Source organism: Brassica napus, chromosome A4 (genome assembly GCF_020379485.1).
Source record: "Brassica napus cultivar Da-Ae chromosome A4, Da-Ae, whole genome shotgun sequence".
Classification (NCBI taxonomy): domain Eukaryota; kingdom Viridiplantae; phylum Streptophyta; class Magnoliopsida; order Brassicales; family Brassicaceae; genus Brassica; species Brassica napus.
In genome coordinates, this window is record NC_063437.1 from 14,887,559 (window position 1) to 14,909,545 (window position 21,987).

Consider the following 21,987-nt stretch of genomic DNA (forward strand, 5'->3'; position numbering starts at 1 on the left):
TTATTATTGCTAACATATAAAAATAAATGATGTTAAATTATTATAGTAAATAAAATTAATTATATAATTAGAAAAGTGATAAAATACTTAAAAATAAGCAAGTTATGTTTTATACTTTTTAATAAATACTGTCGAATAAATTAGAAAAAATAATTAGTGAAATGGTTATAATTAGTTAAAAGGAAACTAAAATCTGTAAAAATTAAGAAACAACTTAAAATAGGTAAGTATTATTTTGTACTTCAATTTTAGTTTTAGTAGAATAAATAATTGATTAAAAATATATAAGGTTTTTAAAATGTTACGTGATTTAATTGGGATACGAATTTATTAGTTTAGATTTGGTGGAAAAAGATATCTTTGTATATTAACTAACCAATTTAGAATTTTTAATATATTTTGGATATAATTAATACAAAAGAATGTTCATGGAAATCTTGGATTTGATTCTATTGACAAAAATAAATTGAGAAATAATTAAAACCAATTGTGTACGTGTTTCAAAACCAATCAGTATATAAAAATATTTAATTGTGCTGTTAATAAATTAATTGGATTGTGTAGATAATAATTAAAAACGAGATTTAATTGGTTATTAGATTAGTTTTTAACTTTTTACTATATTCTTTATGGCCTGCTGATGTATAATGGCATGTTCGAAGAACGATGTTATATAATGGATTGATTTGTTGTGGTACGTTTTACAAACTTTGTATGCAAAAGTAGTCAATTTTGATTTTGGAAATGTTGGATCTGATTCTGTTGACAACACTAAACCGAAAAATAATCTAAACCAATTATGTACGTGTTCCAAAACCAAATGGTATATATAAATATTGAATTGAATTTTAGATAGAAATAATAGGATTGTTTAAATAATATGTAACCGAGATATATTTGGTTATGCATCACGTTTAAATTTGGTTAGATATGGAACAATAATTTCGCTGCTAGAATTAAAAGCAATGGCATTTTATTGTAATTATTGAAGAAAATTCAGGATTAACTACAAAATGTATTCATGTTTTAATTAATAGTTTAGATTGTACATAGACGAAGTAAAATCTGCACACGGTGACATGTGACCACACATATGATATGAACTGTTACGGGCTTACGGCTTTCCTGCAATAAATCTGGAATTTCGATTTTGTTTTTGGTTCCTAGATTTCCTCAGTCGGCAGAAAAATCTAAACAAATGATGTATAATATAGCAAATGCGAGTTGTCGCGAGCAAATTTTCTAATATTTAGTTTTGTCAATATTTTGGTACACCGTGAACAACAAGATTCATCAATTCGAAATTACAGTCAGACTATATATATGATTCCCATCAAAATATTATTAATATCAGAATGACATACAATACAACCTTTGAATCCTATATGTTACATTAACCTTGTATTTATTCTAGCTAAATATATTACAAGTTTTTTTTTTTTTTGTAACTGAATATATTACAAGTTTGTCCTTGATTTTTAACTATTGGCATATAAATGATTCAAAGTCTCTAAAGAAAGAAAAGAAAAATATTTTAAGGGTTTGGACTTTGGAGAAACAATACTGTTAAGTAATGTGCGAGAAATCAACTAGTTTCGTCTTTCAAAAAATCAATAAAGTGAAAGAGAAGGCGTTACCAAACCTGATCGTAACGTACAAGCAACTAAGTATCCAGCTAATTCCAGGCATCTTCAGACTAAAAAACAAATACTTAAAACTGACATTAAGTGATCTGATTAATATAGCAAGACAAATATATAATTACAGAATCAGAAACGGTTTTAAAGCAAAATATCACGACACATGTATGGCATTAGAAATGAGATACTACACGAGTTTGAATATGGACAAAGTAATTTAAGGTTCTCTTGACACGAACCACAACCTTTCTTCCCGTAAGCAGAGAGTAAAGAGTCTTTCAATTTACCGTAAATTCTGTAGAAACAAGCTTGCACGATAAGACACATCCTTTCATAAAGATTTTTTCACAACCTCAAGTATTTAAACTCCCGAACGAGTCTCTATCTTTAGTTCACAATAAGTCACTTACAAAATGAGAGTCCCACTAATAAATATACTGAGCTTCTTTCTCATTATTCTTTTTCTTAGTGGTTCTTTAGTCGCTACAGGAGAAACAGTGAATCAAAACAGTAGGTATGAGACTGATAATTATGGTTACACACCTCCGTCACCAACTTATGGAGCTCCACCCAGCCAACCGACACCACCAACTTACAGTCCCCCAATTGTGCCACCACCGGTACAAAAGCCACCAACACCAACTTATAGTCCACCTGTAAAACCACCACCGGTGCAAAAGCCTCCGACTCCAACTTATAGCCCTCCAGTCAAGCCACCTCCCGTTCAAAAACCACCAACACCAATTTATAGTCCACCTATTAAACCACCACCAGTGCAAAAACCTCCGACACCTATTTATAGTCCACCAGTTAAACCACCTCTGGTGAAACCTCCAACACCTACTTACAGTCCTCCTATAAAACCACCACCGGTACAACAACCTCCGACACCAACCTATAGTCCACCTGTTAAACCACCTCCAGTTAAACCTCCGACGCCAACTTACAGTCCGCCTGTCAAACCACCACCTGTGCAAAAACCTCCTACACCTACTTATAGTCCACCAGTTAAACCACCACCTGTGAAACCTCCAACACCTACTTATAGTCCTCCTGTAAAACCACCACCAGTGCAAAAGCCGCCAACACCAACTTACAGTCCTCCTATCAAACCACCACCCGTGCACAAGCCTCCCCATATCAAACCACCACCCGTACATAAGCCTCCCCATATCAAACCACCGCCAGTCCAAAAACCTCCCCATATCAAACCACCACCCGTGCAAAAGCCTCCTCATATCAAACCACCGCCAGTCCAAAAGCCTCCAACACCAATTTACAGTCCTCCTATCAAACCCCCACCTGTGCAAAAGCCTCCTCCTATCAAACCACCACCAGTCGAAAAACCTCCAACACCTACTTATAGTCCTCCCATAAAACCACCACCAGTACAAAAGCCTCCAACACCGACCTATAGTCCTCCAGTTAAACCACCACCGGTGAAGCCTCCAACACCTACTTATAGTCCTCCTGTAAAACCACCACCAGTGCAACAACCTCCCACACCAACCTATAGTCCACCTATTAAACCACCTCCAGTAAAGCCTCCAACTCCAACTTACAGTCCTCCAGTCAAGCCACCTCCCGTTCAAAAACCACCGACACCAATTTATAGTCCACCTGTTAAACCACCACCAGTGCAAAAGCCTCCAACACCAACTTATAGTCCTCCAGTTAAACCACCCCCGGTGAAGCCTCCAACACCTACTTATAGTCCTCCAATAAAACCACCACCAGTACAACAACCTCCGACTCCAACATACAGTCCACCTATTAAACCACCTCCAGTGAAACCTCCAACACCAATTTATAGTCCGCCAGTGAAACCACCACCCGTGCAAAAGCCTCCAACACCAACGTACAGCCCACCAATTAAACCACCTCCAGTAAAACCTCCGACACCAACTTATAGTCCTCCTGTAAAACCACCTCCAGTGCAAAAGCCTCCGACGCCCACTTATAGTCCACCTGTTAAACCACCACCCGTCCAGAAGCCTCCCACACCAACTTACAGTCCTCCTATCAAACCACCACCCGTGCAAAAACCTCCAACACCAACTTATAGCCCTCCTATCAAACCACCACCAGTGCAAAAGCCTCCAACTCCCACTTATAGTCCTCCGATAAAGCCACCACCAGTGCAGAAGCCTCCAACACCGACCTACAGTCCACCAGTTAAACCACCACCAGTGAAGCCTCCAACACCTATTTATAGTCCTCCCGTAATGCCACCACCAGTGCAACAACCTCCGACACCATCTTATAGTCCTCCTGTAAAACCACCACCAGTGCAAAAACCTCCAACACCCACTTATAGTCCACCTGTTAAACCACCACCTGTGCAAAAGCCTCCAACTCCAACTTACAGTCCTCCTATCAAACCACCACCCGTGCAAAAACCTCCAACACCAACTTATAGCCCTCCTATCAAACCACCACCTGTGCAAAAGCCTCCAACTCCCACTTATAGTCCTCCGGTAAAGCCACCACCAGTGCAGAAGCCTCCAACACCAACCTACAGTCCACCTATTAAACCTCCCCCAGTGAAGCCTCCAACACCAACTTATAGCCCTCCTGTAAAGCCACCACCAGTGCAAAAACCTCCAACACCAACATATAGCCCACCTGTTAAACCACCTCCAGTGAAACCTCCGACACCAACTTACAGTCCTCCTGTAATACCACCACCAATACAAAAGCCTCCAACGCCCACATACAGTCCACCTGTACTTCCACCACCTGTGCAGAAGCCTCCAACCCCAATTTATAGTCCTCCACAAGTCGGATATGGTACTCCTCCTCCATACGCACATCTTTCACAACCTTAGATAACGAGTTTTATACACCCAAAAAGATCGCCAAGTAGGCTTTCTAGCACAAGGGATGTCTATGTTGTATATGGTACCACATATTGTGTGGTAAAATAAATAAAGTTTATAATGAATGGTAAAGTAAACTTTTATTATTATCCTCACTGCAATAGAGAACTATTTACTTTCAAATCTATGAAAAACATAAATATTGTGTCATTATTTTAATGCATCGAGTAAACTATCTACATTGTTTTACTGATATTTAGGATTTGGATACTATTCACATATTTTTAATGAAGGAATTGTAAAACTAAAAATTAGACTCAGCATTTGAAAATAAAATGGATATAAATGATAATGAAAAGAAAATTTATATGATTTGTACATAATAAAAAAATATCTTTCTTTTGGAATAAAAGAAATATTTATTGCATGGATTATTTGAACTTTGAAGTGTTGTACCATCATTCCTTGTTTTGAACACTAACGAATGCATAACACATTCAGCAAAGCAATATTATGTCATGTTGTAGATGCAAACAAAATGGATACTAAATAAAAATAGAAATACTGAATATAAAAAACTATAACATATGTAAAGTAGTTTATATGGAACTAGTAAATAACTCACTGAACTGAAAAATCAGAGCAGGTCTGAATAGAAGCAAATAAAGCGTATGCTTTATGGCTGGAAATTGCATATATTTATAAGAGCCAATATATAATAGAAAGTATAACCTAGTTTTACCGGTATAAACCTGTCAGTTTATTAATGTGAGAACCTATTTCGAAACTCAATGGTAACTTTTAATATTTCACTCTTTCTCAAACTAATGGGAAGAAACTTTTTTGGCTTCTGGGCTTATAATTATCAGGAGATCCTGACTCAAATGCAAACAATACTTTTCTTGCTTATGAATTCTAAGGATATAAAATAAAAGATTAACTTTCCTCAGAAAATGACAGAAATTGAAAAGCAAGTTATATTCTCCCTTCCTTCCCCTTATTCTAAGGCGTTTGACTAATTTGTGCACAAATTTAATCTTTGGTTTTTAGGCCGACGTCGACTATGGCATCGGCCCTACATATTTTTTTCTTTTTGTTTCTTCATTTTCACATATGGAAATAAACGGATGCGATAGAAATGGATAACTCCATTTACAAATTATCAATCCATGGTGGTTTTTCTCCCATGATGATATCTTCGTTGTAATTTGTTTTATCCTAATATCTTGATTGAAACTTACATTCGTATTCTTCCGTTGCCAAACTTTTCTTTTGTCCTTGTTGGTTATCATCTATCAAGTTTCTTTCAGATGTTTTATTGGTCTTATCATCTCAAATTTCAACATAATTGTTGGTGAAGGTCTGCTGGTTTTCTCTAGTGTTATGCCCATTCTAATTTTCATAATTAATTTTGGCCTTTTGGGTCTGGTGATCATTATGAATATATAGTGAATAATGGTTGTGTTGTACGATTCTTCATAGATTTGTTGTTATAACGATCCCCTTGGAAACCACCTTGGAATCAACACGCTCAGAAATATTTCATTACTAAAAATGTGACAAGTGGATTTCATATGGTAAAAATGAAAGTCAATTTTTTTTTTTTTTTTTTTTGTAACAAAATGAAAGTCAATAATTACTAAAATGGCAATTATAAAGAAGGACTGGTATCAATTTGTCTACTCTCCATAAATATTAACGAAATTAATAAAGTTGTTATGTGTTGTGCCAATAACTTTTGCGTAAGATCTGAAAGTATCTAAATATTTTTATTCGGAATATCCTAAATAAACCAAAATATCTGAGATTTTTATCCGAATCATCTAAAATATTTTAATTATTCGATATTTTATCATAAATATCAGATATTTAACCTAAACTACTTGAAATAGTCGAATCGGAACCAAATGGGAACCAATTTTTCTGAACTTTTTTTGGTTCCTAGTTTTACTATCCGAACCGAATCCGAAAGCCAAAAATACGTTAGGTAGTAAATGGATCATCTAACCCCTACCTGAATGAACTGCCTGATATCCGATATACCCAAACTGAACTGATCCGATACCCAAATGCCCATTCCTAATTGTACACATCTGTCATTAAATGAGGACGGAACACCAAAATCAGAAATTGTCCCTGACCGGTTTCCCCGTTAAACTGTAAATGCATATGCTCGAGTGCTCATTACATAGTTTGGTCCACACACAAACTCATGCAACCAATCGAGAAATTCTTCCACTCTAGCTACACTCGTTGTTATCCATAAAAAAATAAGTATGTTATAAGAAAATACAACGTTAATATATATATATATATATAGCAAGTGTTTCTTCTTTTTCGAGTGAATGTAAAATTTAGTCAATCAAATACTTTATAGATTAACTTCCTTTTTTCATTGGAATTATAATTTTCACTGAACAAACAAGATTTACAAGAGGATACCCAAGGGAAGCATTAAGTAAGATCATGCTAACAACGCACATCTACTTTCTTCATCCATAAAAATCTCTCAGCCACAAGGGAGAGTTAGCAGCAACATAAGATTGAGAACGTCCCTGATTAATTAATGACAGTAACAGCAATCCAAAAAGCTCATTTGTTAAGCGCTTCTCTTGACATGCAGCAGTTTCCAATCTGACAGAAGGGATATTGCATTAAGAATTGGAGAGACCAACCATTTGAAGCATGGCAGGCAGGTGGCCTAGTAATCGCAGAAATGAGGTCTTTAGCTTCCAATCCAAAGATGATCTTGCTGCTCATACTTTCCATAGCTCATTAAGCATCCAGATTTAAAAGCTTCCAATTCACTTCTTACAAAGGAGAAGGCTCTTCGGCTGTGGAGAAGAACAATGCCATAATCATTCCTCAAAATCCAATAAACACCTGCAATAGCACTGTTCTTATCCCAAGCAACACCAATATCACATTTATGCCAACCCGAAATTGGTAGAGCTAGGCCAACAATTATCAGCCGGGAAGTCAGTCGGAATCAATTGCTTGAGAGGAAGACAATTCCAGCACATCAAGTGCTTCTAAGGCTAAGTTTTTTAAAGAATAAAACACAGACTAAATTTAAGCAGATTTGGATTCTTTAGCATATCTTGTAGTTCACGTTCTTGTAGCTAGCCAAATATGTAACGCACTCCCCAAAGAGTCGTCTCCCATTCGTTGAATTGATAGGAGTCTGGTGCGCCCTATCAATTGTTTGATCAGACGTTAATATTAGTGTTTGTCATATTTTTCTTACACTTATATATAATAATAAAGTCATCCTGGAAAATTCATTTTTTTCTAGAGGAGTCAAGCTCATCTACTGTGTGTTGTCCGTAAGTAAAGTGCATGTGTGTTATATACATTATATACAAACAATAACAATGTTAGACAAATTGAGCTTAGTTATGTTAATTTTTTTAAAAAAAAAATTGTGTTTGTATTTCTTAGCTGTTAAGAAAATATATTTGCAAATAAAGGTATTTTTTCAGTTAGTCTTCTGTGCTTTGATTTTTTACTATATCATCCGATTTGTGTGAACTTTTACCTTCGTCATCACGGTAAGTAGGTCTTCGATTTTTTTTTCCCAAATTTAAATAAAAAGTAGTATTTAGCAAAGTTTGATTTATAAATCGTGCGATATTTTTCATGTGCTCTTCTTTCAGGTTTTATATCCCGATGATTTCTAAATCCAAAAGCAGCATTGGTTTATTCTTGAATCGAAGATTTCACATTGATCTGTTGATTTTAACTAAAAATGACATATTTTATCATCCCTATGATATTTTCCAACCATGGTGATATATATCATATAATAAGAAGGAGTCTTCCAGGTAGTAGTGGTTCCCACGTTCGACCGTCCTCCTAACCTATCTTTCTTGATCGCCACTCACTCTACGTGTATACCTTGGTCTTTTATTTTATCTTAATTAAGTAAACCAAGTTTTTTCACGAGCCATGATAAATCACATATCACCCCTTCTGCATATCACGCATTGACATTGCAGACTAAAAAACCCTAACCGGAGAAGACGAAGAAGAAGAAGAAACCGTGTGTACAAATTGTTCGATTTAACGTGGCTGTGAAGGAGAGATAGCGCGAGTGAGAAGACGCGGCAAGCCCGAACTTTCGCGGTTCGGCAGCTCCGCGTCGGTAAGTCGAGTCGTTTCGGAGCTATCTCGTTGCTTCTCGACCGAAAACAACATGGCGGATCAGGCAAACAACCAGCAAGCCATGGACATTGGTCCCCCGACCAATATATGCCACGTGGCTCACGTGACATACGATCGCTTCGATGGCTTCCTCGGTCTTCCTTCTGAATTCGAGCCCGACGTTCCCAAAAAGGCCCCCAGTGCAAGGTTCACCTTCTTTTCTTACGAATCTATTGCTAAAAATTTCATTTCACATTGACTATAGATTGTGATCTAAACATAGTATATTAGATGCATGAGCATGAACCTTTGAGATGGTTCGGTAACACATTAGGAAGGTTCCACAAATGATAACAATGTGATGGAACATGTATGTTCTTTCAAGTATTATCAGGGCCGGTCCTGAGCATATGTCAGTCAAACATTCGCCTATAACCTCCAAAAATTTTGAAGAAAATTACATAGAAATACTTTTCCAAATTTGTAAAAAAAAAAAATTATTGAAACCTAAATTGTCAGGTCCTGAGTATTATTCTTTTAATAACCTGTTTGTGTGGTTTACAGTGCAACAGTGTTTGGGGTTTCTACAGAGTCAATGCAGCTATCGTACGACTCTAGAGGGAACTGTGTTCCGATCATACTGTCGCTACTACAAAGACGACTATACGATCAAGGAGGTCTGAAAGTTGAAGGCATTTTCAGAATCACGGGAGATAACAGCGAGGAAGAGTTTGTAAGAGAAGAGTTAAACAAAGGAGTTGTACCAGAGGGCATAGATGTCCACTGTCTTTCCGGACTTATCAAGGTATATAGCTTCTTTTAACAAAACTCGAGGCTTTTAGATTTGACTTAGCTGATGTAGCATTGGAATGGTTATATTATATCAGGCTTGGTTCAGAGAGTTACCGAGAGGAATACTTGATTCTCTGCCGTCTGAGCAAGTGATGCAGTGTGAGTCAGAGGAGGATTTTGTCAAGGTTGTGAGACTTTTACCGCAAGCGGAAGCTTCTCTTTTGAATTGGGCAGTCAATCTGATGGCTGATATTGTAGAGCATGAAGATGTCAACAAGATGACCACACGTAACCTTGCTTTGGTCTTTGCGCCAAATATGTCTAAGGTTAGTGTTCTTGCACCAACTACATTTGCATTAAAAAACTTCCAACAGTTTTCCTTTGTAACCAAATGGATCATTCCCTGATCAACAAACTGGGTCTGTTTTGGTTTTATTGTAGATGGCAGATCCTCTAACAGCGTTGATGTACGCCGTCCAAGTTATGCACTTGCTGAAGAACCTCACAGAGAAAACACTCAGAGAGAGGAAAGTTGCATCTTCCCAAATCGTTCCTTGTGATGACAGTGAAGCTGATGTGGAAGAATGCAATCAAGAAGAAGAAGAAAAAGGTGTTGATGATGTGAACAAGGAAGAGGAGATCATCAAGGTGGAAGATGAAGTCAAACCATCAAATGGTTTGGATTTCGATAAGGAAAAGAGAGAGAAAACATGAAGACAGATGTTGCAGTTGGAGCTCTGTTTTTGTTTTATGTTCTTGGTAAATCTAAGGTGCAAATAACTTAGTTTATTGTTCCAAGTTCAATTTATTTGTTTGTGTTTCACATGAAAAATTCACATCTTTTTAATGTATATCATTTTTCACTCTTCCTTTTTCATTTGACATTTACATAAGAAAAAAAGTATATTATTCATTATGTTGATGCCAAACACAAACGATTAATGTGTTTATGTAAGCAAAACTGGCAGCCATGAAAGAGCCAGCAAATGTAGGAGAGCTCTATTTATTGAAGAAAAATACAAATGAAACTTATTGTAAGGTCTTATGGAAACAGAATTTTTCCCAGTGTCATCTTACGGAACAAAGATTTCAACAGGATAAGATTTCAAAGGTTACCGTCCATTGTAAGAAGCACCTTGTACAAATCTGGACGGCGGTCACGAAACACTCCCCAGCTTTGCCTTTTCGACTTGATCTTCTCAAGATCAAACTTCGCCACGAGAACAGCTTCCGTTTTGTCATCGGCCTCGGCTACAATTTCACCCGTCGGTCCTGTCATTTCACAAAAAAAGAAAGAAAATATTGTTGGTCCAAATGCATTATTGATCTTATTTGAATCATTTGATAAATTTGATACCGGCAATGAAGGAATTTCCATAGAAAGTGATCTGACTCGGTCCATGCTCGGTTTCAATTGTTTCCTTCCCTATGCGGTTCGAAGCAACTAGAGGCACCTGAAACCATAGAAGCACATTTTGTAATCCATTGCTTATGTCACTGTAAAATTGCTAACAGTGAGAAGTTATACACATTGCAATTTAATAAGAGAACACTGATCGAATTTGAAAAAGGGACAGTGATAAGAACTCACCACATTAGCTCCAGCATGCCCTTGCATGACTCTCCTCCAATGATCACGCGAATCCAACCCCTGGTCTTGAGGCTCAGAACCAATGGCAGTGGGATAAAACAGTACTTCAGCACCCTGTAGAACCATAGCTCGAGCTGCCTCGGGAAACCATTGATCCCAACATATAGCTGAATAAGAACAATACTTCAGTTACGATGCCACCAACTTAAAACACACAAGAGACAAAGAAAAAAGCAATACATAGAGTAACTTACCAACTCCAATTTTTGCAAACTTTGTCTGGAAAACCTATTGACACCAATGGAGAAAGTAATCAATCATTTAAACCAAATAGCATAATGATTAAATTAAAAAAAAAAGTGGGATTCTTCTAGTGAAAAAACTACCTTAAAGCCAGTGTCTCCAGGATTGAAATAAAATTTCTCTTGATATCCTGAAGTTTAAGAAAAAGTAATCAGCAAAAGAAGTTTAAACTTTTTCCAAGTCCAAACTTCGACTCACCTGGTCCATCAGGAATATGGGACTTCCTATAGATTCCGAGATCAGTTCCATCAGCGTCGATAATGGCAATAGAGTTGTAATGCGCAGTATTTGCCTCCTCAAAGAAGCTAACGGGTATCACAACACCCAGCTCCTTGGCCAGCGTCTGCATCCTGTGTTAGTAGTAGTAACACATAACAAACCATTAAAGCACAGATACACAGGTTGAATATCAAAGGGAGGGGGCGTGAAGATGAAAGAAAAGGTTAAACCTTGCAATGGTAGGATGGTCCTTGTAAGGCTTGGCTCGCTGAAAGTAGTCCTCTCTTTGTGCTTGACAGAAGTAATATCCCTCAAAAAGCTCCTGAAAATTTGAGATAATACACATAATAGTTAGAGATTCACTACAGAACAATAACTCTACTTGTTCCAGATAGTGATGATTACTTCAACTCTAATTGTTGATAAACCTAAACTGGATCGAACATTAATCTGAGAAGGAAAAATTAAAGAGGAAATAATGGACCTGAATAAGAACGATGTTGGCTCCTTTGGCGTGTGCTTCTCTGACCAGCCTGCATAATAGATTGTAAGTGAGTCACCTTCTCGAGGAGCAGGGAAAAGGAGAAGAGGGGGAGAGAGAGAGAGAGGAAAAAGGGGGAACCTTTCAGCGGAGGCGACGTTGGAGGAGATATCGTCGGAGCAGGCGAATTGAAGAGACGAAACAACCACTTCTCTCCTTCTTCCTTCCATTTCCACTTCTTCTCTTTCTCTTTCTCTGTTTTTTTCTCTCGGGTGGGTGAAGACTGAAAGATGCGTACGTGACTCGGTGACTGTCACTTGAGAGAGGAAAAGGAGAAATAGTGAATATGTCCTCCTCCTTACCTTTTCCGAAATCGAATAAAGGGCTCTGTCTCTCCACAAACGCTAACGCCAGGTTTCAATTCTTATTCGCTTCAAACGCTAAGACCTCCTTATTTTTTAAAATATAAAAATAATATTCATCAATAACTTCTTATAAATAAAAGTTACTGAACCGGGCGAATTTGGATAAAAATCGTCCAATTTAAGAAAAAACAAAATATGTGATGGATGATATGTATGTCAATTTGTTTCCTCCCAACTATTCAAATGTAATTTCTTACGGCAGCAAGTAAAATCATTATTTCTGAAAAAAATCGCTTTAATTTCAGTTCGTGTTTAGTTTATTTCTCAAATAAAATTAATTAAATATTCAATTTGAAAACGGTGTAAATTTTCACATTTTACAGACAAAAAGAAAGATTAACTCAAATGGACAAAAAAAATCAAGAAACATAATAGAAAGCCTCAGTTCAAAAAAAAAAAATCAAGAAACAAATTGGTTAAATACATAAATAAGTAGACCGGATGGTTTAACGGTGCGTAAGAAACAAATTGAAAAAGCGGTTCAACCGCACCGGACCCACTCGTGCAAATGAGTTGACACCATCACTCATAAGCTAACCTGCGCCGTAGACGAAATTGGCGCACAGACACTCGCCGTGCTCTCGTCCCATTCCCCCCGATCCACCACCACCACAAAGAAAAGGATCTGAATATAAGATGGCCGTGCGAGCAACGGCGTCGCGTTTCCCGATCGACTCCGACGCTCTGGAGGCGTCAGGACTCCCCTGGGGACTCACAGTAACGCCATTCGCCGCAAAAGACGAGACCGGAATCGGACCAGCGTACGGATCCAACGGCCATCTCCTTCCTCGCTGCGAAAACTGCTACGCTTACTTCAACACTTACTGTGAGCTCGATCAGTGGGCCTGGACCTGCTCGCTTTGCGGCACGCTTAATGGACTCTCTTCCGATGCGATCGCTCGTTACTCTTACCCTCACGACTCTATCCCCGAAACGAGCTCCTCCTTCGTTGATCTCGAGCTGCCTCGTTCGTTCTTTATCATCATCGCCTCTTGTATCCATTGGTTTGATTTTTGTTTATTGATTTTTGTTTTGATTAAATGTTTTTTTGTTTTCTAGTGGATGGATCTGAGGAAGAGATGACGCAAGCGAGGCCTGTGTACGTCGCAGCCATTGATCTCTCCTGTAAGGCTTCTCTTCTTCTGTGGTTAGTGTAGATTGTAGTTGAATCGCGCGTTGGTGAACTTTGAATTGCAATGCGTGTAGAATTGTTGCTCACAATTTTGATTGAATGTGATCTGGATCGAGATTCTAGTTTGAGTTTGTATGTTTTCTCTTTGTTCTTATAGATGTTTTTTTTGCTTGTTTATGTTGTGATGTGATGATCATTTAGTTGGTCTTCATAAACATCTGTTTTCTTCAGTTTTCCTATTTTTCCGTTTATTATGTGTATTCGTGTCATCTCCTTGATCAAATGTTTTGTGCATAATCAATTTTTTAATTTGCAGCTTCTGAGGAATTTTTGGAGCTAACGAAAAGTGCATTGCTAGCTGCTCTGGAAGGTCATTTGATACAAAACTTAAAGCAACGATTGAATTTTTAAAATTCTGTGTGCTGTGTTCTAAAGGTAGATTTTTTTTTGTTTGTTCTCTCCTGTTTTCTATGTTGCAGCTCTGAGTCCAGGGTCTCTTTTCGGTCTTGCTACATTCAGTCACAAAATAGGACTGTATGATGTTCAAGGTCCTATACCAGTTGTAAAGAATGTATTTATTCCACCCGATGCGGAGAGCAAATTACCTCTAGAACTTGAGGATGCCATGCCCTTGTTACAGTTTTTAGCTCCGGTATGTTCATTTTTAACATCTACTTCCTTGGTCATTCATGGTGATTGTTTGACAAAAAGTTGCTAGGAACACCTGTAGGGAGATTAAGTCCCGTTCTATACTTACCTGCAGGTAGAAACTTGCAAGGATCGTATTGCTGCCGCTCTTGAGACACTCAGACCAATAACTTCTTGGGAGAGATCATCTGGAGCAGCTCAAGGGATAGATGGTGTGTTGATGGGCGGTAGAGGATTTGGTACTGCAATGGAAGCTCTCTTCAACTATCTAGGATCTGAATTTGGGAATACATTTGCATTAGGTCTGTGAACAAAATATATAGCATGTCCATACTCTATATTTCAACATAATCTTGTTTTTTCTTTCCTCAGTGTTAAGCGTTTTACTGACTTGATATAAGTGCAGCTAGGGTGTTTGCTTTCATGTCTGGTCCTCCTGATTATGGACGTGGGCAGCTGGATACAAGTAGGTATGGTGAACAGTACGCAAGTAAAAGGGTTGATGCTGATCGTGCTCTGCTTCCTGAGCAAACACCGTTCTACAAAGACTTAGTAAGTCTTACTTCAGTACTTTCTTTTATCTCAAAGATAGATATACTTTTAGCTTTTGGAACTGACGGCTTTTTTATAGGCCACCATTGCTGTCCAATCAGGTGTATGCGTAGACGTGTTTGCAGTTACAAATGAGTACACAGATTTAGCATCGTTAAAGTTCCTTAGCATCGAAAGTGGCGGCTCGCTGTTTTTGTATTCAAGCACTGATGATTCGACTCTTCCCCAAGACATGTTAGTTCTGATGCTTTCCCAACATTAGTTGTTTTAATTCAAGAGAAGGAAGACATGCTGTGTTTTCTTCACGTGTTGACAGATAAATTGAAACAGAACTGCGTGATTATTTTTTTGAAGGTTTCGGATGCTTAACCGTCCGTATGCTTTCAATTGCGTCTTGAGATTGAGGACGTCAACTGAATTCAAACCTCTCCACTCTGTATGTGGATTTTGTGATAAGCAAAATTTTGGATGATACTCTGTTTCTTTTTTTTTGCGTCAGCTAACTATTTACCCTTGTCTGCAGTATGGTCACTTCTTTCCCGATCCACAGTACGAGAATCTTCAACATATCATCTGCTGTGATTCATATGCAACATATGCGTATGACTTTGAGTTTGCAAATAATACTGGCTTTTCCAGGTAAACTTAACAATAATTGCTTTTTCATGATTGATTGGAAGGGATGAAATGGATGCAGATTCTTTCCATGCAACAGAGTTTTGTGAAGCTGCTGATCATTGATATTACACTTATATTCTTTCGATGTTTTACGCCTTTTCCAGACATTCTAGAGAGCCACCTGTGGTGCAAATTGCATTCCAGTACACAGTTGTTGTACCTACCGAGGGACTGCAAAATTCCGAATTGCCATCTTCAAGTAGGTATGATTATATCCACATGATAAAGCTATATTGTGCACAAAACAAAATGAATCGCATACCTCGTATACTGGTCCATGCTAGACCCTAGAGTTGATAGTATATCTCAAACTCCCCTATCGTGTTATATACAGTTTAATGAACCTGTGCAAAGTCAATTCCGGAGCTAAGAATAGTTATTTATGCTAATAAGTATTGTGGATCTTGTAGTGCTTCGTTTAAATCTCCATATAATTCGTGTTCCACAGAGGCAAACACGTACTTCAGAGACGACTAAGGATCAGAACCATGCAATTTGAGACTGCCCAAAACATCAATGAGATTTACGACAGTGTGGATCATGAAGTTGTTCTCTCATTACTCGTTCACAAGGTAAAATATCATTTCATGTTGTCAATCTATTAACTAACCTGCTAATCATGTATGTATTCCCTACTTATCGTAATTATTTTTATTGCTGCAGGTAATTTTAGTGTCTCTAGAAGATGGAGTCCGAGAAGGTAGGGCATTGCTTCATGATTGGCTAGTAATCCTAACGGCGCAATACAACGATGCGTACAATCTCGTCCAATACAAAAACGGAAACAAGTCAATGAGTTCTCAGATTGACATCACGTTTTCACAATGTCCCCAACTTGAGCCTTTACCTCGCTTAGTCTTTGCCTTACTCCGTAATCCTCTCCTCCGGTTTCATGAAGAAGGTGTTCATCCTGATTACAGAATCTACTTGCAATGCCTTTTCAGGTAACCACCCACTCCAGTGAACCTAATGAGTCGTGTAAACTATATTTGCATCCAGAGGCTGCAATTGCTTCTTTTGCAAATTGTAAACGCGAATGGAGTTTCTCCTTCCTGTTGTGTTTGGTGTTTGCGTATTCAATTACTAATGAAATGTACTTTATTTGCAGTGTGTTGGAACCGAGCTCTCTTCATTGCGGGATATACCCATCGCTAACGTCATATTCAACACCGGATAAACAGGCGTACCCACGTCATTCATTGAGCCGTGCAGCATTGTTAACAAGTGATAGTCCGATATTTTTCTTAGATGCATATACCACTTTGATAGTCTTCTACACATCAACAGCTGACCCGTCACTTCCTTTCCCTCCACCACAAGACTGTAAGTTTGCTCGCTAAAAGTGAAAAATCCAACTAAATCACCTTTTTAAGATATGAGAGCTTATGTACATATGGAAACTTTCTTATTACAGGTTTATTGAGGAAGAATATTAATATGGTGAAGCAAGGAAGGAGCATCACACCAAAACTGATGTTTATTCGAGGAGGGAAAGACGATGCTACTGCATTTGAGAACTATCTTATTGAAGAACAAGACGTGGACGGTAGCGGTTTTGCTAGCGCCAAGGGTTTTGTTTCGTTCCTGGACGATATTTCGCAGAGTGTGGCTGAATACATGAAGTAAAAGTAACAAATGACGACTCAGTTACCTTTTCTTATACATCCGAAAATTTTCAAATGGTATCCCAGCTTGAGTTTTTTCTACTCTTTTTGTTGTAACATTTGCTAGACTAACAACCCAACATTTTTAAACTTTGTAGAGTCCCTTGGTCCAATGGTTCATTAACGTGTTTACATCTGAGGCCTGTGATTTTGGTTAGTTGGTTGGGTTCGGTTTATTTGGTTTCTCGGTTATTGACTTTTTTCGGAATCAAGTTGTTCTAAAATGGTTCTCGGTTGAAGAAGATAAACCAAAATACATGCCGGTTCAGTTTGGTTATTTTTGGTTTTTCTTTTTCTTTTTCAATTGGACCGAATTGTTTAAAATATAACCGGTTTATTCCGGTATTGATGTATATTTTGTTCAGTGCAAGTTGAATTGTATTATCATCATTTTGCTCACCGTACATGAAAATTCCAGTGAACACAAACGAAACAAACAAAATGATTGACTGAATAACATTTAACCATTTTATTAACCAGTTGCAACCCGGTGAAGACTGATGAACACTAAAAGGCATATCCTGAGACGTTTCCATACAAAAGCATACAATTAAACACACCCAAATTCGTAGAAGGAAACTGATAACAATAATAACAATAACTCAAATGACAATTGGGCATCACTACCACCGTGACTTAGAAGAGTTCAGTTTCCTTGTGGGTATGGATCACACAGTCCGACTGCGGGTAAGCCACACATGTCAAGACAAAACCTTTCTCCAAGTGATCATCCTCAAGAAACGAACCTTCAGACTGGTCAACTTGGCCTTTCACGATCTGACCGGCGCAGGTGGAACACGCTCCGGCTCTGCAAGAGTAAGGCAAGTCAACTCCTGCCTCTTCAGCTGCGTCCAATATGAACTGGTCGTCCTGAACCTCGAACTCGTGTTCTTCGCCTTCGGGTCCTATGAGCTTGACCTTGTATACAGCTGACATAGTGGCACCAGAATTGGCTGAGCATTTCAAGCCAAAGGATCTCGAGACTTTCTTGACGGATCCAATGGAAACTTGTGGGCTCTTGTAAGTGATGAGCTTGTTGGTCGGCTGGCTTCTAAGAACCGCCTTGGTGGTCATGCTAGTGGAAGAGATTTGAAAAGTCGCCATTTCTTTATGCAACTGCGCTGCACAAGTCTATGTTTATGGTTAGGAAACTCAAATCATCTATATGAATATTCTTAAATCTCTAATTAATTTCACAGAAAGAATGTGCATCACAAGTAGCAACTGAACCAACTGAGTAATAAGTTTCAATTGCAAAACTGATGTTAAATGTTACTATATGGAGCGTAATGAGAAGATGCAAGCATGAAAGCTGTGTTAGCTCTTCACTCGATGCTCCAAAGACTAACGAGTGAATGATAATGAATCACTAAACATGACAAAGTTAATCAGTCGCTTGAATATTCTATTTCCACCGATTTTGATTTATATTTTGCAGCTAAGTATTGAAAATAATAAGTTCGACTTAGCAACATGACATCAAATCAGTCAACATCGCAACAAAGATTTTTGTTTTTTGTCCCCACAACGAACACAACCAAATAACAACAACAAACTAGGTTTCATCTACAAACATCTATCCCATCAGATCAAACAACTATCTGAGAAACAACAAAAGAAAATAAAATCAAATCAAATCTCAGAGACTTACCAAGAACAGAAAAGGGAGGGTGGATGAGCGGAGACTACAAGAGGGGTTGGTTGAGGGGAGAATGATTTTATAAAGAAAGAAAAATCAAAGGGGGAGTGTGGCTTTTGGAAGGGCGTGACGGCCCAACTTGCTTCCCACCTTCGTCGGCTTATAATTTTTTAGACCTACTAACTTTTTCATTTTTCTATTATTTCAAATTCATCTGTGTGTTTTAGGTTTTTTTTTTTTTACCAAAAAAAAGTTACAAAGTGAATCTCTCTTGTCATGAAAACATAATCCAGTATTTATATGTTTTGAAAGATGTATTTCATGGGATAAGTTTCATGTTAAATCTGATCATTAGGAAACTGGTTATTTGTTTAATTAAATTAAGGGTCATTTTTTCTTCAAGTTATATAATTCTCTTTATATTTTTAATGTTTAAATAATTATATTGTGTTTACAAAAATATACATGGCTAGTCAACTCATAACCCTCATCAAATAATCTATTCAAAGAGTAGCTTTTAAAATTTCAGTTTTTAAAAGCATTCTTAAAATTATTATTATCCTAAAAATATATTTCTAGACATTAAATTTTAGACATCCTAAATTTATTTAAAAAAATATAGTTAAGTAAATAAATAATTGATACTCTCTGCTTTTAGAAAGATAAATGTTTTGTAAAAAACGTTCCTTTCTACATATAGAGTTTATATATTTGATGTACTTTTATCATAAAATGATTTATCTAATTAAACAGGAAGAATGTGTTACATTTTTAGTTTTAAATGATTCGCAAAAAAAAAAAAATTTGATTATGATACTTGTGACGAATTACAAAGTGTGAGTCGTCTTTCTGTAAATTAATAGTGGTAACTTATATCTAATGACACTAAAACTTATACGTTCTTGATTAAAAAAAAAAAAAAGATGGGGATCTTGATAGAATATTTGGCTAGACAATTAAAAACACACATGGGGTCTTCACCATTGCTATAGCCTTTACTGTATTAATGAAGAAAAAAACATTGGGGAATTTATATTCTGTAAAATAAATAAGAAGTATAATTGTGATGAATGCGTACTGGTCTTTTGTTGGTGGATGAGTGAGATCAAAGGTCAAAGTGGGGAAGTTGGCACTACAATGTTGCGAACTCGTGTGTCCTTTGACTCATGCCATTGGCCGTGTACAACGCTTAAACCCTGGGGGATAGTTTTGAACTTCTTAAACAATTTATTTGTTTCTCTTTATACTATTGTGAATTTATGATTTATGTCGACATAAATCGACAAAACTCAGCACTATTTGGCACATCATCTGTTCCATAAATCGACAAAACTCAGCACTATTTGGCACATCATCTGTTCTCCTAATAATGCCTTGTAACTTAACCGACATATTGTCGATCCCATCATGAAAGCCAAATTGTTGTGCTCACATTTTGACGCAAACACACTTAGAATTGATCCTACTTCCTTTAGACCCTCTCCTTTTGATTTGCTTCTGCATCTCTATTCAGACAAACTCAGATTTACTTCACAAAGTCATCTTCTGTAAATTCCAATTGCGGAAACAAATTGCCTACAGCCTAATCAATTACTTCAAATGAGAAATAGTAGCCACACGATGAAACTCTTGCCTCTTTATCTCCCCTAGACATCCTAATCCAACCAAGGATCATTCATCATCTTATATGTCCAGAAATGTCAAAGATTTGGAAATCTCAAATGATGTTTTCGATAATTGATAAAGATAAAATTGAACTGGAGAGTCGACATTGTAGAATCCAACAGTGCATATTATAATGTCTTAACAAAAAGCAAACTAACACTTCAGTTCTGCTAATACCAAACAAAACCATAACTTAAGTTCTCTGAAACAAACAAAAACCACAAAGCAAAAGTTCGAAGATGAAAGAGCAGAGAACTCAAAAGATCCTTTGTGGTGGTCCCATGGTGCTCTTCAAGTACAAACACCTCACCTGCAAAAGATTACCATTTCAAAATAAGATTAGAGAGAGCTTGATTAAAGATTGATGCAGTAGAATTAGACAGGAACATTACGTTTTGCCAATTCTTCTTCAAGAGGGAGACAAGGAAGTTGATGCTCATCTGAACATTCTGGAAGAGCTGCTTCTCCTCCATGGAAAGGTTACCAACAGCAACACCCATACACAGAACCTTCTTCAACTGGAACTTCACAGTCGCTTTTGTCTCATTCACCTTCCCTTCCAAGGACTCCTGGTGACTCACTAGAGTTGGGAACTTTCCTGTATGTCAGAAACCATTTCAAGAACAGTTCAGAACAAGACTCATTCAAACACCTAAACAACGTGACTTTAAGTTATCGAAAGAAACTCACCAGCTTTGTTAAGACCAGGACCAAGAAGACGGGGAATCTGCTTGATGACTGACTCAGAAGCCAAGAAAGCATGGTACTTCTTTGCAAGCTTCTTAACAAGCTTCTTGTTCTTATTAAGCTTCTTCAAAGCCTCAACATCCATAGAGTCTAGACCCATCTTCTCAGCCTACCAAACCAAAGACTTTTGCATTAATACCCAAACCACAAACATTTCACCAACACAACTGAATCAGAGATGTTATTAATTATCTCACCTCCTCAACGTGCTGAGCATCTCCAAGCATGCAGACCTTCATCTTAGGGCGAGGAATGTGCGGGAGCTTGACAGATCCACTGAAACGCTTGTCCTTTTGCGGGTCGTAGTTCTTCAGACCAATCTGAAGCTCAATCGTCTCCACAAAGTTACGCTTCTTGTCCTCAGATTTGCCCTTGATGGTTGTGATGGCTTCTCTAAGAGCCTCACTCTGAAGCTTACTGTACAAACACAATCCCATTTAAAACTCAATTTAGAACCAACAATCAAACACCATCCACTACATAATCCAAAGTATTCAGACAAGACATAAACCAAGCAAAGACAAAGATCTATCTAATATGAAAAATTGTGAGATGTTTCAGGCTTTTACCTCATCTTGAGTTTCTCTCGGTTGAACGAATCTCTGAACCTGTAAACAAGTAATCGAAAACGTTAAAGAAATGTTCACGGAATCAACGAAGAAGACGAAACGAAAGTGACGAACCTGAGAGGTGAAGCAGAGGAAACCCTTACTCTGCGTTTGAGGCGGCTTCAAGAATTTATATGAAAGGAAGAGAGTAAAACCCTAGCTAGACTGATATCGTCAACTTGGGCCTTTGTTATATTGGTGGGCCCAATGAATCAGTAGAAATAAAGCCCATCTTTAGTTT

At 37.5% G+C, this 21,987-nt stretch overlaps 6 protein-coding genes across 8 annotated transcripts; 3 read left to right on the forward strand and 3 right to left on the reverse strand.

Annotated features, from left to right (window-relative positions):
* Positions 1-2,020: 2,020 nt before the first annotated feature.
* LOC106446754 (proline-rich extensin-like protein EPR1) lies at positions 2,021-4,591 on the forward strand. Its single transcript, XM_013888539.3, has one exon. It carries the CDS (start codon positions 2,054-2,056, stop codon positions 4,466-4,468), a length of 2,415 nt encoding a protein of 804 aa, XP_013743993.2. The 5' UTR covers positions 2,021-2,053; the 3' UTR covers positions 4,469-4,591.
* Positions 4,592-6,891: 2,300 nt separating this feature from the next.
* On the forward strand, positions 6,892-10,123 carry LOC106448654 (rho GTPase-activating protein 5-like). The gene is made up of 4 exons (XM_013890513.3): positions 6,892-8,809; positions 9,167-9,407; positions 9,490-9,720; positions 9,836-10,123. Exons 1-4 carry the CDS (start codon positions 8,655-8,657, stop codon positions 10,106-10,108), a joined length of 900 nt encoding a protein of 299 aa, XP_013745967.2. The 5' UTR covers positions 6,892-8,654; the 3' UTR covers positions 10,109-10,123.
* A 161-nt stretch (positions 10,124-10,284) lies between these two features.
* LOC106446753 (N-carbamoylputrescine amidase) lies at positions 10,285-12,397 on the reverse strand. The gene is made up of 9 exons (XM_013888538.3): positions 12,130-12,397; positions 11,992-12,040; positions 11,738-11,829; positions 11,487-11,638; positions 11,372-11,418; positions 11,240-11,273; positions 10,986-11,152; positions 10,752-10,848; positions 10,285-10,666 (listed from the first exon to the last, which is right to left on the reverse strand). Exons 1-9 carry the CDS (start codon positions 12,216-12,218, stop codon positions 10,500-10,502), a joined length of 894 nt encoding a protein of 297 aa, XP_013743992.1. The 5' UTR covers positions 12,219-12,397; the 3' UTR covers positions 10,285-10,499.
* A 539-nt stretch (positions 12,398-12,936) lies between these two features.
* LOC106446751 (protein transport protein SEC24) lies at positions 12,937-17,223 on the forward strand. Its single transcript, XM_013888534.3, has 14 exons — positions 12,937-13,380; positions 13,473-13,538; positions 13,862-13,915; positions 14,025-14,197; positions 14,309-14,495; positions 14,600-14,745; positions 14,825-14,979; positions 15,100-15,181; positions 15,269-15,384; positions 15,528-15,626; positions 15,872-15,995; positions 16,087-16,367; positions 16,532-16,746; positions 16,838-17,223. The coding sequence occupies exons 1-14, from the start codon at positions 13,050-13,052 to the stop codon at positions 17,047-17,049; spliced, it is 2,241 nt and encodes a 746-aa protein (XP_013743988.1). The 5' UTR covers positions 12,937-13,049; the 3' UTR covers positions 17,050-17,223.
* Positions 17,224-17,532: 309 nt separating this feature from the next.
* Positions 17,533-18,937, reverse strand: LOC106446752 (ferredoxin, root R-B2). 3 transcript variants are annotated; one of them, XM_013888535.3, is made up of 2 exons: positions 18,739-18,937; positions 17,533-18,218 (listed from the first exon to the last, which is right to left on the reverse strand). In XM_013888535.3, the coding sequence occupies exon 2, from the start codon at positions 18,189-18,191 to the stop codon at positions 17,724-17,726; it is 468 nt and encodes a 155-aa protein (XP_013743989.2). In that variant the 5' UTR covers positions 18,192-18,218; positions 18,739-18,937; the 3' UTR covers positions 17,533-17,723. The 3 variants fall into 3 exon arrangements, with proteins under 3 accessions (XP_013743989.2, XP_013743991.2, XP_013743990.2); XM_013888537.3 differs by having other exon boundaries at positions 17,533-18,203; positions 18,739-18,890; XM_013888536.3 differs by having other exon boundaries at positions 17,533-18,208; positions 18,739-18,889.
* A 1,504-nt stretch (positions 18,938-20,441) lies between these two features.
* Positions 20,442-21,916, reverse strand: LOC106446750 (60S ribosomal protein L10a-2). The gene is made up of 6 exons (XM_013888533.3): positions 21,822-21,916; positions 21,708-21,746; positions 21,336-21,555; positions 21,082-21,247; positions 20,784-20,989; positions 20,442-20,701 (listed from the first exon to the last, which is right to left on the reverse strand). The coding sequence occupies exons 2-6, from the start codon at positions 21,710-21,712 to the stop codon at positions 20,648-20,650; spliced, it is 651 nt and encodes a 216-aa protein (XP_013743987.1). The 5' UTR covers positions 21,713-21,746; positions 21,822-21,916; the 3' UTR covers positions 20,442-20,647.
* Between the last annotated feature and the right edge of the window lie 71 nt (positions 21,917-21,987).

Excerpts from the sequence above, each read along its gene's own strand:
- LOC106446754 (XM_013888539.3), top strand. The coding sequence starts at position 2,054 with ATGAGAGTCCCACTAATAAATATACTGAGCTTCTTTCTCATTATTCTT.
- LOC106448654 (XM_013890513.3), top strand. The coding sequence starts at position 8,655 with ATGGCGGATCAGGCAAACAACCAGCAAGCCATGGACATTGGTCCCCCG. Across the intron at positions 8,810-9,166 it reads AAAAAGGCCCCCAGTGCAAG|TGCAACAGTGTTTGGGGTTT; the intron begins GTTCACCTTCTT and ends TGTGGTTTACAG. Across the intron at positions 9,408-9,489 it reads GTCTTTCCGGACTTATCAAG|GCTTGGTTCAGAGAGTTACC; the intron begins GTATATAGCTTC and ends ATATTATATCAG.
- LOC106446753 (XM_013888538.3), bottom strand. The coding sequence starts at position 12,218 with ATGGAAGGAAGAAGGAGAGAAGTGGTTGTTTCGTCTCTTCAATTCGCC. Across the intron at positions 11,830-11,991 it reads CCAACATCGTTCTTATTCAG|GAGCTTTTTGAGGGATATTA; the intron begins GTCCATTATTTC and ends TCAAATTTTCAG. Across the intron at positions 11,274-11,371 it reads CTGGAGACACTGGCTTTAAG|GTTTTCCAGACAAAGTTTGC; the intron begins GTAGTTTTTTCA and ends TGGTGTCAATAG.
- LOC106446751 (XM_013888534.3), top strand. The coding sequence starts at position 13,050 with ATGGCCGTGCGAGCAACGGCGTCGCGTTTCCCGATCGACTCCGACGCT. Across the intron at positions 15,182-15,268 it reads AATTCAAACCTCTCCACTCT|TATGGTCACTTCTTTCCCGA; the intron begins GTATGTGGATTT and ends CCTTGTCTGCAG. Across the intron at positions 15,627-15,871 it reads GAATTGCCATCTTCAAGTAG|AGGCAAACACGTACTTCAGA; the intron begins GTATGATTATAT and ends CGTGTTCCACAG.
- LOC106446752 (XM_013888535.3), bottom strand. The coding sequence starts at position 18,191 with ATGGCGACTTTTCAAATCTCTTCCACTAGCATGACCACCAAGGCGGTT.
- LOC106446750 (XM_013888533.3), bottom strand. Across the intron at positions 21,248-21,335 it reads ATGCTCAGCACGTTGAGGAG|GCTGAGAAGATGGGTCTAGA; the intron begins GTGAGATAATTA and ends TTGGTTTGGTAG. Across the intron at positions 20,702-20,783 it reads TGAAGAAGAATTGGCAAAAC|GTGAGGTGTTTGTACTTGAA; the intron begins GTAATGTTCCTG and ends AATCTTTTGCAG.